General features: G+C 40.3%; 1 protein-coding gene across 3 annotated transcripts in view; it reads left to right on the plus strand.

Annotated features, from left to right (window-relative positions):
- Nucleotides 1-15,198, plus strand: part of Zdhhc8 (zinc finger DHHC-type containing 8) — a 46,630-nt gene continuing 31,432 nt past the window's right edge. For all 3 annotated transcript variants that reach the window (XM_069312200.1, XM_045726381.2, XM_045726382.2), the window contains exons 1-4: nucleotides 1-186; nucleotides 6,494-6,615; nucleotides 7,315-7,472; nucleotides 10,673-10,845. In XM_069312200.1, the coding sequence (XP_069168301.1) occupies nucleotides 95-186; nucleotides 6,494-6,615; nucleotides 7,315-7,472; nucleotides 10,673-10,845 (545 nt within the window). In that variant the 5' untranslated portion in view covers nucleotides 1-94. The remainder of the gene's footprint in view (nucleotides 187-6,493; nucleotides 6,616-7,314; nucleotides 7,473-10,672; nucleotides 10,846-15,198) is intronic.

Below are 15,198 nucleotides of genomic sequence, written 5' to 3' on the forward strand. Positions count from 1 at the left end.
CTCTGGACGTAGTCGTCAGTCGTCTATACTGTCTGACTGAGGTGCGGCCATGTTTTGATTGCTGAGATGGGGAGTTTGACAAATATAAGATAAAATGCCAAGTTGTAAGCCCAAGACACGTTTCATACCAGCCACGTGTGCTTGGACGCTACTTCTAGCATGTACTACACTATTTTTCGTCTATCCGTAAGTATTTACGCCGAGAAATGCGCTGAAATGACCGGGAATCCGACTTGTGGATGTTGAACCGAGAGTAAACAGGCGGTTAGTTATCACAATAACCTCTATATATGGCACCGTTGGAAGAGAAATTTGGCAGTTAAAGCTTAAGAAAAAGCAAGACACATAACTTATCTTTGATAGGATACAAATCTTGCGTTATAAACGTGAGAAAATGGTAGTCTGGGAGAGGTAACTTGTCAGATGGTGTCGAGAAGCCATATCTACTCTGCTCTTAACCTGTCAACAACACCCTCAAGGAGGCACTCTTAAGCCTTCCTAAGGATGTATTTATTAAAATCTGGTATGAATGATACAGCTGAATGAATGGTTTCCTCTGCTTATGGACGGGGGGGAGGGTTGTGTAGATACACCCATTATCTGGGCATTAGTTTCACTTTTGTGGAAGATTGTGTGTGTGTGTAAAACTGATTTCGCTACTTAAGTATTGTCAGTTTTGGCATTGTGTAAATTAGTTGTGCAGCTATGGTAATTCTGGGTTAGGAAGGAAGGAACTGTCAAGGGGAAAGTGGCTGGAGCTGTCAAGAGAGCTAAATTTGACGGGGTATAAGTGACAGGATGAACAACCCAGCGGGTTTTCTTCCTATTGGGGAGTGTTGTACATGCTGCTATGGCGGTGTGTCCACTCACAGGATGAGTGACGCTGCCCAATACTGTCACTATGGCGGTGTGTCCACTCACAGGATGAGTGACGCTGCCCAATACTGTCACTATGGCGGTGTGTCCACTCACAGGATGAGTGACGCTGCCCAATACTGTCACTATGGCGGTGTGTCCACTCACAGGATGAGTGACGCTGCCCAATACTGTCACTATGGCGGTGTGTCCACTCACAGGATGAGTGACGCTGCCCAATACTGTCACTATGGCGGTGTGTCCACTCACAGGATGAGTGACGCTGCCCAATACTGTCACTATGGCGGTGTGTCCACTCACAGGATGAGTGCCGCTGACCAATACTGTCACTATGGCGGTATGTCCACTCACAGGATGAGTGGCGCTGCCCAATACTGTCACTATGGCGGTGTGTCCACTCCCAGGATGAGTGGCGCTGCCCAATACTGTCACTATGGCGGTGTGTCCACTCACAGGATGAGTGGCGCTGCCCAATACTGTCACTATGGCGGTGTGTCCACTCACAGGATGAGTGGCGCTGCCCAATACTGTCACTATGGCGGTGTGTCCACTCACAGGATGAGTGGCGCTGCCCAATACTGTCACTATGGCGGTGTGTCCACTCACAGGATGAGTGGCGCTGCCCAATACTGTCACTATGGCGGTGTGTCCACTCACAGGATGAGTGGCGCTGCCCAATACTGTCACTATGGCGGTGTGTCCACTCACAGGATGAGTGACGCTGCCCAATACTGTCACTATGGCGGTGTGTCCACTCACAGGATGAGTGACGCTGCCCAATACTGTCACTATGGCGGTGTGTCCACTCACACGATGAGTGACGCTGCCCAATACTGTCACTATGGCGGTGTGTCCACTCACAGGATGAGTGATGCTGCCCAATACTGTCACTATGGCGGTGTGTCCACTCACACGATGAGTGACGCTGCCCAATACTGTCACTATGGCGGTGTGTCCACTCACAGGATGAGTGACGCTGCCCAATACTGTCACTATGGCGGTGTGTCCACTCACAGGATGAGTGACGCTGCCCAATACTGTCACTATGGCGGTGTGTCCACTCACAGGATGAGTGACGCTGCCCAATACTGTCACTATGGTGGTGTGTCCACTCACAGGGTGAGTGGCGCTGCCCAATACTGTCACTATGGCGGTGCGTCCACTCCCAGGATGAGTGGCGCTACCCAATACTGTCACTATGGCGGTGTGTCCACTCACAGGATGAGTGACGCTGCCCAATACTGTCACTATGGCGGTGTGTCCACTCACAGGATGAGTGGCGCTGCTCAATAAACTCGCCCCTCGGGGCTAAATTTAAAAATTTAAGGAGCTAAATTTCTGATGCCCTCTTCTTGATATGAAGTAGCCAGTTTCTGATAGTGTGTATATCAGTACTGTTCTTAGGAAGTGGCATGTAAAATCAATAGTGTAGCCTTGCCTTATTCAAAACAAATGTCCACAATCCTGTACATTGAATGTGTACTCAATCAGGAAAGGTTAGGTAAGGTAATGTGATGTATTCGTTACAGGGAATAAGTTTTTCTGTACCTGAATAACACAGTAGTGGCTAAAAGATTTACCTCAGGATTATAACCTCAGAAACTATAATAAGTCATTTTATGGGATACATGCTCGATTCAGGTAGTTTTTAAAGCTACAATACTGTATTTTGTCTGTAATGGTCATATTTTCAGCATAGTATTTTGAAATTACAATACTGTAATTTGAAACTGTCAGGTGCCTCATAGGCTGTGAGATTTGTTATTACAGTATTAGGTATGTTATGTTTATAGTGTTAGTTTAATGCCAGTAGACCTAGTGAAGTAAAGCTTGACGTGTTTCAGTAGGTCATGGTTTGAGCCTGGCCTCAGGCCGGGCTTGGGGAGTAGAACAACTCCCAGAACCCCATCAAGCAGGTATCAAGCAGGGTTCATGTGGGGATTGCTAAACTTGCTCTAACCGAACCTACGATATATGTTAGGTATATGTTAAGCAAAATGTTTAATGTAGGTGTACAAAATGATTATCTAGCATGAAATGTGGTGTTCAAAATAAATTCAGTATTTGTATAAAATACTTGTATACAAAATGTTAATGTCCATTTTATGTACAATTTGTATGAGCTTTGCCAAACAAGCACCTAATTTCTAGTTGCTATTGTAATAAGATCTTTTGCTGGCCTTAGGCATTACTTTATTTTGTTTACATAAACATTCTAATGACAATTCAATTTCTCAATTTCTTTCTTTATTATGCACCCCATACCCATCCCGTGGGTGGTGGTGAAAAGAGTTACAGAGGCACATGATCGGTTCAGGTATTCTGGTGACAGACAAGATTTTATACACAATTGTTGCTAGCTTGAAGTTAATATTCTGTGATTGATATCTGATCAGTAGTGAAATGTTATTTGTTTTCAAACATTTCTGAAGTAGCAGTCACGCTAGGTCTACAGGGAAATTAAAGTTTTGTCATGCTGTTTTATTTATTTATTTATTTATATATATATATACAAGAAGGTACATTGGGATTGTGAAGATACGTAATACAGTAATTACAATCTTGTAAAGCCACTAGTACGCGCAGCATTTCGGGCAGAATTATGTATTCTTTTATGTAATATTTATGTATTCTTTAGTACTGTATTTGCAACTCTCATCAACAATTGGCCCTGATCATGGGTAGAGCCTTGACATGAAGTAGGAAGTTATGAAAACTGTTTTAGTTATTAAGGTAATTTAAAAATATAAACCTTTATTCTGTCATAGTGGCAAGTTTTTTATTTGCAGTATAAAGTAAAGAATTAGAGCTATAGCAATGTGCAGAAGATGTAAAATAATAATGTATAATGTAGGAACTGTAATGTCAGGATCTTTTGGATATACTATAAGAAATTCAAATTATGAACTTGGTTATTCTATTGAAACCTTATTACGATACCTGATTTACCCAAGGCTCATCTTCTATTTAGTAGCATCTTTGGGGAGGAAGCTAGTGGCTTGTCAAAAAAATCCCCCTAAAAATGCCACCAAAAAATGGTGGTTTGTCAAAAAATGTAGAACTGCACAGGCACTATCTTCCACAAAAGTAAAACTAATGCTCAGATAAGGGGTGTATCTACCCAAACAACCTACCCCTCCATGAGCTGAGGAAACCATTCATTCATCTGCATCATTCATACCCGATTTTTTTGACAAGGAAAAACGCTGGAAGGAAGCTGGCGGCTTGTCAAAAAAAAAAATTCCCCCATTTTTCCTGAGGATCTTTACGAACTGGAGAACTGCACTTTTTTTTTTTTTGAGATATATACAAGAGTTGTTACATTCTTGTACAGCCACTAGTACGCGTAGCGTTTCGGGCAAGTCCTTAATCCTATGGTCCCTGGAATACGATCCCCTGCCGCGAAGAATCGTTTTTTCATCCAAGTACACATTTTACTGTTGCGTTAAACAGAGGCTACAGTTAAGGAATTGCGCCCAGTAAATCCTCCCCGGCCAGGATACGAACCCATGACATAGCGCTCGCGGAACGCCAGGCGAGTGTCTTACCACTACACCACGGAGACTGCAAAAAAAACTGTAGTTTTTTTTGCTCTTTGCGTTTTTTTTACTCTACAGTTTTGAACTGTAGTAATGTCTCGGCATTTACGGCTTCAGTGGGTAGGCCGTTCTATGGGTTTATAACCCTATGGGTGAAAAAAAACATCTTCTGTTCTTCATTGTGGCTTGTTGAACCTGAAGCTGTTGCCCCTTGTATGTGTCACATTTGACCTTTTAAAAGCTGGTCTGAATTAATGACCTCCAACTTGTTCAGTGTTTTAACATTTTTGATGAGATCATCCCAGTCATATTTAGTTTGCAGTGTTGTTAGTCCTGTGGCCCTTAAACTGTTCCTGGTATGAGAGGCAACTTAGTTTTGGAATGATTTCTGTCACTCGTGTGTTGAACTATCTCCAAAGCAGATATGGTATTCTGAAGATAAGGTCTCCATGCTTGGATACAGTAGGTAAAATGGAGGTGCACCAAAGATTTGTACAGTTGAATAATCACTGTTTTCCTCAGAGGTGCAAAAGTTCATTTGAGTATTCCTAAGGTTCAGTTGGCTTTTCTCTACTGCAACCTTGTTGCAACCTTGACGATATGACTGTTGTCTGCTGGTGCAACTTTCAATGACTGATGCATTCTGATTCCTAGGTCCATCAATGACTGATGCATTCTGATTCCTAGGTCCATCAATGACTGATGCATTCCGATTCCTAGGTCCATCAATGACTGATGCATTCCGATTCCTAGGTCCATCAATGACTGATGCATTCCGATTCCTAGGTCCATCAATGACTGATGCATTCCGATTCCTAGGTCCATCAATGACTGATGCATTCTGATTCCTAAGTCCTTTTCTTCATCAATCTGCAAGGTAGTGTTGTTGATTTGATAGTTGTGGTGTGCATTGTTATGCCTTACATGCAAGGTCTTGCATTTTTTCAATAGTAAATAGTATTTGCCGGTCTTCTGACCATTTTGGAGTTCATGTAGATCTCTTTATAAGGCCTCAATATCATTTTTGATTCCAACTTTACCATAGATAGTAGTGTCTTCTGCTCATTTGATGACATAGTTTTAAATATTCTCATCTTTGTTATTTATGTATTTGATAAAAAGACATTGCCCCCAAGATGGAGCCCTGTGGTACTCCAATCACCACATTTCTCCCGTCAGGTTCATTTCCATTTAGGACACCCCCCATACTTTGTTTTTATCATTATGTTATCCATTCTAGTACTTTACCATTTATTCCATGTGCCTGTAATTTCATGGTCAGTCTTTTATATGGTACTTTATCAAATGGCTTAGAGAAGTCTATGTATACTATGTTTACTGGAAGTCTTTTGTCAGAATAGCGGGTTATCTTCTCTAAAAATATGAGCAGGCTTGTATGGCAGGAGATTTTAATAAAACAATGTTGGGTTGATATTACTAGTGTGTGCGCTGTGAAAGTAATTCCTTTCCTTAGGAATCTCTCTGAGCTTGCAGTTATGTGAGAGTAGGCAAATACAGTGCAGTTATAAATCAAATTGGACTACTCATGAAATATAACGTCTACTCATGACATGACATTATCTTATTGAAACCAACATAAACATCATAAATACTTTTTGTTCACACTTCACAAAGTTTTGTTCACACAAATTACACAGGTGGGTAAGCCAGAGGCACGAGACTCATGCAAGAATCGTCTCCCCTCTCTCACCATTCCCCCATTCCCGCATCCACTGCTCCCTCCCTTCCTTTCCCCAAACAAATAGTTGCATAGTGAACAGTATTGAACAAGAACTTTTAAATGCGAACCTCCAGTAATTATTATTGCAGTAACTACAAATTATAATTGTTAGTTTGCTGCAGATTTACATTGTAAAACATGTTGATATTCAGGCAGTTGTTTAGTCTAAACTTCAGTACAATATTTTTTATATTTCCAGTTAATTAAATTTTGATGAAAGAACTGAACATTTTGTATTGTTTGTAATAGTACAATTTTCTTTTGTTTGGGTTTCATTCTTGACATGTTGAGGGTTCGTAGATGTAGATAAATGTGTTAACGCTGTTCTCCTTTGCAGGTGTATATCTTTGTACACGAGATGGGGCATCTACGTACCTGTGTACCAGGGTGTCGTCACACTCTTTGTGGTGCTCAATTTTTCTTTAGCCACTTTCATGGATCCTGGAGTTATACCAAAAGGTAAGAGCAACGTTTCCAGTGCAAATCAAGATTACAAGATAGTTCATGAATTTGTTTATTTACAGAGCATAGAATTTTTCTCTTTAATGTGTCAAATTTGAATACTATTCAGCCAATCTAAAATCACGAATCAAAAATTTCCAAACACCGTACATTACCGTAAGACAGTTTACGTTCCCTTCTGCGTCAACGTATTAAGCTAATTAGATCACTGGAAAGTTGAATGATTTTTGCTAAATAACACAACAGTTTTCTGGTATAGTTTCCTCATTTTCTTGTGGGTGCTCTAAAGGTTTTAAATATTAAATGAATTGCATTACTTTAGTCATTGTTGAAATTGTTGGTTTGTTATTTATTTGTTTTTGTTTGGTTTTGCTGGTTCTGCAGTGATGCAGCAGGTTAGGGTTGTTGTTTGTTGTTGTTTTTAGATTTAGCTACTCGGAACGAAGTGTCCATGTAGCACGGGCTATGGTGAGCCCGTAAGGCCAGGTTAGGGGTGGGTTTTATCTAGTTGGCATATTGAACTGCTGAGCCAGTCCTAGTAAGATTTTATTATGTAAAGTGTTGTTATATTACAGTTGCTACGGCTACATAACATAAGCATAGGGATAGGAAATTTTAATTGTTATTAAACTAATACACTAATTTTTGATTGTTATTAAACTAATAAACTAATCTGATATTTCTTCAATATTTCAGCCTCAACAGACGAAGACCGGGATGATGACTTTAGAGCTCCGCTATATAAGAATGTTGAAATAAATGGCATCACTGTCCGTATGAAGTGGTGTGTAACATGTCATTTTTATCGGCCCCCTCGTTGCTCACATTGTTCCGTATGCAACCATTGTATTGAGGTGAGTTACTTTCCCTTGTATGTACACTGGTTTGAGGTGGACAGTAGAGTTCACATTTTTGTATATTAAGGTTAAATCACTACATTTTCTATTGCATTTTGTTTCGTAATCTACCACCAGTCATGTAAATAACTTGCAGAAACACCAGTAAACATCTGCCTCATTGGTGTGTCCTTTAATGCAACTTCACCTTGGGAATGTCGTTTATGAAACTGCCTTGCATTTCTTGCTTATAGCCTTTTAATTATATATATATATTGTTTGAGAAGCTTGGAATAGTATTTGTTTGTAACGTCAATCTGTTATTTAATGGGTATCTCTAGCAAGGATCCATGTGCTAGTGCCTATGTATTTTTTGCATCCTTGCAACTTTGGTTAATTCTGTGTTTTACGCTGTCCTCCCTTTTGGCAGAAACAAACTTGTCAACTGCTTCCCAACATTTCTGAGCGAGGAATTCCATCATGTCTTGTATGGTCCTTCCTCTGAGTTGTGTGTCAAATGGTACATGTACTTCTGATAGACATACTCTTACTGCCTCCTAATTTACCCTTCAGTCTGACAGCTTTGCACCATCTGATCCTCTTTACTGAACCAGTCATTCCTACTTCGGCTGTATACTAAAAATGCTAATTCAGTACACAGAACTTGCTCATCTCATAAGGGGCTTTAAATCTCATTTTCCATATATCTGACTCAATTTCCATATATCTGACTCAAGAGTGAATATCAACTCAAATCTGGCTGGTTGGTTCATAGTTGCCCCCCCCCCCCCTTGAACTTCCTTGTAATTCCCTTGAATGTTAGTTTAAAATAATTTCCTTAAGATCCTTAACAAGTTATAGCACAAATCAGTTTGATGACATTTCAAGGAATGCATCCTTCATGTTAAAAAAAAAAGAGAGAAGGAATTGGGAGTCTTACTATATTTCACAGCATTTAATTTGTTTAAAATAGTTGTTGTATTGTAATTCATGCTTTAACCCCATTCAGTAGACTGAGAAGCATGTCCATGTATACAATTTGAATGGCTGATTTAGTGTTTTGTGTTGGAGCTACACCACCATATTTCATTTCTTAAATATCTTTTATTTGTATGGATTTTGACCATTTCATTATTTTTCATTTTAATAACTGTTTCTTTCCTGTGTATCATGATTTTTGCCTTTTTAACATTTTTTTTTTTTCCAATAGCACATGCTATTCCTATCTTGTTTATTCTTTAACTTATAGGTTATGGGTTAATATTTTATAGGTTATAGGTTATCTTTAACATTCGGTTGTGTTGTCAGTGTAGCGCCTCTGTATGACTGTCGTCTGGTTGTGTTGCCAGTGTAGCGCCTCTGTATGACTGTCGTCTGGTTGTGTTGCCAGTGTAGCGCCTCTGTATGACTGTCGTCTGGTTGTGTTGCCAGTGTAGCGCCTCTGTATGACTGTCGTCTGGTTGTGTTGCCAGTGTAGCGCCTCTGTATGACTGTCGTCTGGTTGTGTTGCCAGTGTAGCGCCTCTGTATGACTGTCGTCTGGTTGTGTTGCCAGTGTAGCGCCTCTGTATGACTGTCGTCTGGTTGTGTTGCCAGTGTAGCGCCTCTGTATGACTGTCGTCTGGTTGTGTTGCCAGTGTAGCGCCTCTGTATGACTGTCGTCTGGTTGTGTTGCCAGTGTAGCGCCTCTGTATGACTGTCGTCTGGTTGTGTTGCCAGTGTAGCGCCTCTGTATGACTGTCGTCTGGTTGTGTTGCCAGTGTAGCGCCTCTGTATGACTGTCGTCTGGTTGTGTTGCCAGTGTAGCGCCTCTGTATGACTGTCGTCTGGTTGTGTTGCCAGTGTAGCGCCTCTGTATGACTGTCGTCTGGTTGTGTTGCCAGTGAAGCGCCTCTGTATGACTGTCGTCTGGTTGTGTTGCCAGTGTAGCGCCTCTGTATGACTGTCGTCTGGTTGTGTTGCCAGTGTAGCATCTCTGTATGACTGTCGTCTGGTTGTGTTGCCAGTGTAGCATCTCTGTATGACTGTCGTCTGGTTGTGTTGCCAGTGTAGCATCTCTGTATGACTGTCGTCTGGTTGTGTTGCCAGTGTAGCGCCTCTGTATGACTGTCGTCTGGTTGTGTTGCCAGTGTAGCGCCTCTGTATGACTGTCATCTGGTTTATAGGACAGTTTTCTACTAATTCCCTCTACTGGCGATGGTTTTGTTTGGTAGATTATTGAAGGGTTATTACAATTTGAAGTGCTTGATAATTTTGTTTGCGTTCTGGCCAGTGGTTAGATAAGCTTTGTTGGGCTTGCCGCAATGTATAGTACCTTCAATATTTTATGTCATTCGCTATATAATTTCATCTTCAGCTCCCCCTTCCCCTCTTCCACTTTGTCTTGTAGGTTAAAGCTCTCTTCGTAGACTGCACGCAATGAATGCCTACATTACACATTGCTTTTCTCCTTCCCTCCCTGTCCACAGACTTCCTCTTCTACCTCTGTGAGGTGTTATTTACTGTTCATCTGACATCAGGAAAGAAATGCAAAGAAAAAAATAAACGTTGTCATGTAAGCATTGAAGATGTCTATTTTTCAGTCGGTATTTATATTGTTATTTTCCTTTGTTAATATGTTATCCTTGGTTTCTTATTTGAAGATTTTCCATGGGAGAAATAGAGTTGAGTGTTTTTTCTGTCAAAATCAAATAGGGATTTATATTATCACATTTACATAATTAGCGGTTTAATTACTTGAAACACATTATTAGAGCACAGTTGTGTTTAGAGATTCAATTTTAATCATTTTTTTTCAAATTTTGCTTTCTGTTTAGTCACCCTTTTCCAATTCACTGATTTCTAATTTCATCCTCTCATTTATGGGCATGTGTTGATATTTGTGCATTCTGAAGCCACTTTTTATTCTTTTCACTCTTAATTATGTCTTTTCATGCCCTTTGAAGTGGTATTTTAAGTTTTATGTTGCCAGTGCCTCTCCATATATCTGCTTGCCTGTCTCTTAGGTTCTAGTCTAATCAATAACATGAAACTTGAGCAGAATTACTTGTGTTTTTAGCTCTTAGGCTTATGATGTTGAGACGATGAAGAACTAAATTGCTTGATCAGTAGTTTTTATCAGTCATACGGTTTTTAAATGCAGAAAAAAATTTGGAAGATACATGAAAATAGACTAGCAAGTAGGTAGGTTCATGCTCTAATGTCTCTATTTACTTCCAGACGTTTGACCATCATTGCCCATGGGTTAACAATTGCATAGGCCGACGGAACTATCGCTATTTCTTCATGTTCCTCTGTTCCCTCAGCATCCACATGATATCCATCTTCACATTTTGCCTCATCCATGTACTTGATAGAAAAGAATATCTTACAGAGCCGAATACTATTGTGAGGTAAGTAATTATTATTTAGTATTATTTTGTGTGTATACATCATATATAGTATGGATTTGGATAAAATAAGATTTGGATAAAATACTAGTGATATGCAGTATGAAATATACAGTGGAACCTCGGTTGACGACTGCCCTAGAGTACGAATTTTTTGGTATACGGCGTCAAATTCATCATAAAATTTTAATTGGTGTTCGACGTCTGATCGTACGTGTATGGGTCGAATGAGCACGGGTGCTGGGGGTGCGGGGGCGAGGCGCACTCAGTTTGTTTACAAAGTACTGTGTATTCCACGTAGTGATGACGGCGGCCATGCTTGAGTTTATTCGTTTGCCTTGTTCGGGTTAAATGTAGACACAGTATTGGCTTTTGTATATATTTATTGAGTGAGGCAAACAGGTGTATAACTGGCCAGCCGAGGTCCACCTACTCTGAGTCTGTGAGGAGAACTGAGGCTGCTGGGAGCATGGCTGATGCTCCTCTGTCTGGCATGACATCAGAGGCCTACTTGCCTGTGATTGGTTATATTCCAACTGACATAGAATTTGAGTATAACAAGTTCTTTATGAAGAATTTCATTGTTTGCTGGTATTTTTGTTTTTTTTTAACATAAAAGTTCTTATTATATATAATGCTGTGGGTTGTGAGAATGACAATAGAGGAAAAACAGATCATTCATAGAGAGACAATGTGATGTCTCACTACAGATAAGTGTTAAAACGTTGGAAAAAAACAAGTGTTTATAGACAGATTCTTACTAAGACAAGCAAGCAGTGAGCCACAACCAGGTCCTAGTGGTATGCCTGCAAAACGTAGGAAAGAGAGTACCCCAGAAATATCATTGCTGTTATAATGGAAGGGGACTTCCCTTCTCAACACTAACACCTCTCCTCCTCACTGTCTTCCATACGCCAACAAGAGTCATCAATAAAGGTAAGCAATAACTTGTACATACTTTAGTACTAAAGATTTGGGTGAATTAGGTATAAAATTGACTTTGAAGTTAATTTTTTGGGGAGTGTGGAATGGATTAATTCAATTCCAATTATTTCTTATGGGAAAATTCGTTTCGACTTACGATATTTCAACTTACGATACGTCTCTGGGAACGGATTACTGTCGTAAGTGGAGGCCCCACTGTATATGTTACAGCCTATATTACTATTTATAATGGAACGATATTTGATAGTGGGTTGTTATTAATATTATTAATTTGTCATTAGTAATATTGCACACTTGAATTAATACAAAAGTATCCATGTAATGTGTGAGAAGTCTTGGTGAAGTGTTAGTGTATTAAAGAAACAAGACTAAAGGGTTACGGTTATTACAATATTTGGGAAAACCTCACAAAATGATGAGGAAATAGATAAAATAATGAAGACATGCATCATTCAATAGTGAGAACATGAGTCGTCAAATAATAAGAATGGTGTAGTGGTTAGGGCCCCCCTCCCTCTCACCTGGCTACGTGACAAGAGCACCCAGGGTCTGTACCCTGGGCACGGTGGGACCCTTGGCCACTCTTCCTTCACTGGTTGCCCAAGTGCACCCAGCACCAATTGGAGACTTCAATATACCACAACTTATACATTATGTTTTATGGAATTTTTTGGGTTGCAACAGTTCAGTATTACCATCCATAATAACTATTGTTTCCATACTTTCTTTTGTGGATGACAAGTTGAAATATAAAGACCATTCCATTCAAGAAAAGTTTTAAAAGTATGTGCAGCTGCTGTACCTTAGTAAGGTAGAAAATGAAGGAAAATCCAACCAAGAGCCTTTAACTTTGTTTCTAGGGGGGTATTCTCTAGAGTGCCAAGCCATTTAATATAAATAAATGTGCCATTTATTTCCATAAAATGTATAAATAATTTTGAAGCGAATTAGAAACCTTAAAGATGTAAGAAAAGTAGGTACAGTGAGTGCATAATATTGCTGAGAAAATAGTTAAGCATATGTGTGGCACTGAGAGCTTCTCCTTGTAAACAATTCAGGATAGTGTGCCTATGGTAGATCTAACTGGAGTAAAGGTAGTTTTTAGGATGACTACATGACTGATGAAGTGACACTCCCACAGATTTACTAACAACCCTGCAGAGTCATTGATTGGAAGGTCAGTGGTGTGCCATATACTGTACCGGGTAGTGTAATGCTGATGATTACGTTGAAATTGGCCTTTTGGAGAGTTGTCAAGTTCATGCTTACTGCTGTACTCCGCAAGCTTGCTCTCTGTACCAATAGATTGAAATTAGGTAATTAATGTTGAGTTATAATTTGACATTCTTGGGATTTGTAGTTCAAAATGTCCCATGTTTTCTACATTTTCTTGGAGTGTTCCCCTCAGTAGCTCTCCAAGCTAAATGCTGGTCCAGCTAAGCCTTAGGCCTTTGGCTATGCACCAGGCCTCTGAACCCCACCCTAGCCTATGAGGAACCAGGACCAGAATCTGGCTCAATGAGAGGGGAGCTTGTGGGATCAAAGATCACTACAAAACCCTTCCCCAAAACCATAAGCACAATGAAGCAAACAACCAGTTGAAGAAAATTAGGTACCCAGGGGTGGTAAGAAGGAGAATATTGATAATTGTTATAATTAATATTTATTACTCTTCTTGTACTGGGCCATGAAGGAAGCCGGCCTCGGGTGAAAGGGGACTGTGACGATCTCTGTCTGGAATCCGTAGACTCCGTCGTCCACCTCCCAGGGCTCGTGCGGCTCGAGCTCTACTTTGTTATGATAGGGTGGTTCTTCTCCGGTCCTGACCATGGTGGTCTCCGGGTTTGGAGTCACTGTGCCTTCTGTTGCCAACTTTGAAGTAAACCTCGGAGGTGGAGTCCCTAGAGCAGTTCATTGTTGCCTTTAACCTGATTCTGATTGTTCCTGCAACGGCGCTGGAACCAATCGCATTAGTGTTTGCCTTTCCATTGGAGACTTTCAGCACCATGGAGAGGGGGGGGGACCTGCTGCATGGGTGACAGCTTCTCCCCCGTATCTACCTACCCTGGCTTTGCGCCCTGGAGAGGCCACTCCAGACCGACAACCAGAGCACATCTCCATTAGTCTACTGAGACTGATGGAGGCCTACTACTACTGTACTACTAAACACCCTAATTGTGATCCGCATGTTGCCCGAAGCTCCATTCAACCTTACCCCTTCATAAACGAGCAACATGAACCCAACTCCTCCACCCCATGATGGGAACAAGGGAACAGGATGTGGATAATGAACTACCGAGGCTCCACCAGAAAAAAAATCGACTACATTCAGTGTTTAATTTATTTTTTTATCTCCATCTTATAAAAAGTTTCCCCATATGCACATTTTGAAATTAATGACCTGTTGCACATAAATAATAATTCACGAATATTGGTTGAAAAGCTCTTCCAATTTTTAAATGGTCATTTTATGGAATATTTAAAATGTGGTAATGAAAATAAGGGTAATGATACCGATAATGTGAAGGGGAACAGTTACCTTGCGATGATTTCGCGGCTCGACATCCCTGCGGCCTGACCCTCGACCAGTCCCCAGGAAGGTTATCTTGAGACGATTTCGGGGGCTTTAGTGTCCCCGCGGCCCGCGGAAGAGGAAGCTCAAGGAGGTGAAATGACTGCCAGCCGACAAGTGTCATGGACATGCAAGTGGAGTACTGTACTCATGTTAATAGATTGAGAAACATAGTGATAGGGACGAGGAGTTAAGAAATATTTTGAAATATTATTGCCTGAAATTTTTTTTATGGCCATTTATGCAATGGGAAGTAAAGTCTGCACTTGTCAAAGATACAAACACTAATAATAATAATATATGTACTGTATATATATATTAATATTATTTAATGTTAATTTAATGTTAAAATATGTATAAATATATAATAAAGTAATAATTATACTAACACTAACAATTATGGTAATATTGTTGTGATTAAGGATTGCAATCAATGGAAAGTGTAGTGTGATCCTGTGATGAAATTATGTCCCTGGTTGGAAGTCATGAAGAACAGTTTTGTTTTCCGAGGGTGTAAGGACTAGCTACGTTGGTTTTGTGGGTGAATCAAAAGGCATTAAGGCAGCATGTGGAGTGTGTAAGGTCTAGATAGGGAACTAAGCAAAATAGTGGTGGGGGTTGTGTTTTTTCAGGGAATTAATGCAGAATTGTTGAGGGTAATATGAGGATAGGGATATATCATATATGAGGATATCAAGTTGCTTGTGATAACTGACTTGATAATGGTCCAGGACAGGCCGAAACGTCGTCGTCTCTTCATCTTCTGGTATGTGTGTTTCAGTCATCATGTCTTCAGCCGTGTTATTGTGGCTCATTGTCTGCATATGAGAAGAGTGTAT

The sequence above is a fragment of the Procambarus clarkii genome, chromosome 71 (genome assembly GCF_040958095.1).
Source record: "Procambarus clarkii isolate CNS0578487 chromosome 71, FALCON_Pclarkii_2.0, whole genome shotgun sequence".
In the NCBI taxonomy this organism is placed as follows: Eukaryota; Metazoa; Arthropoda; class Malacostraca; order Decapoda; family Cambaridae; genus Procambarus; species Procambarus clarkii.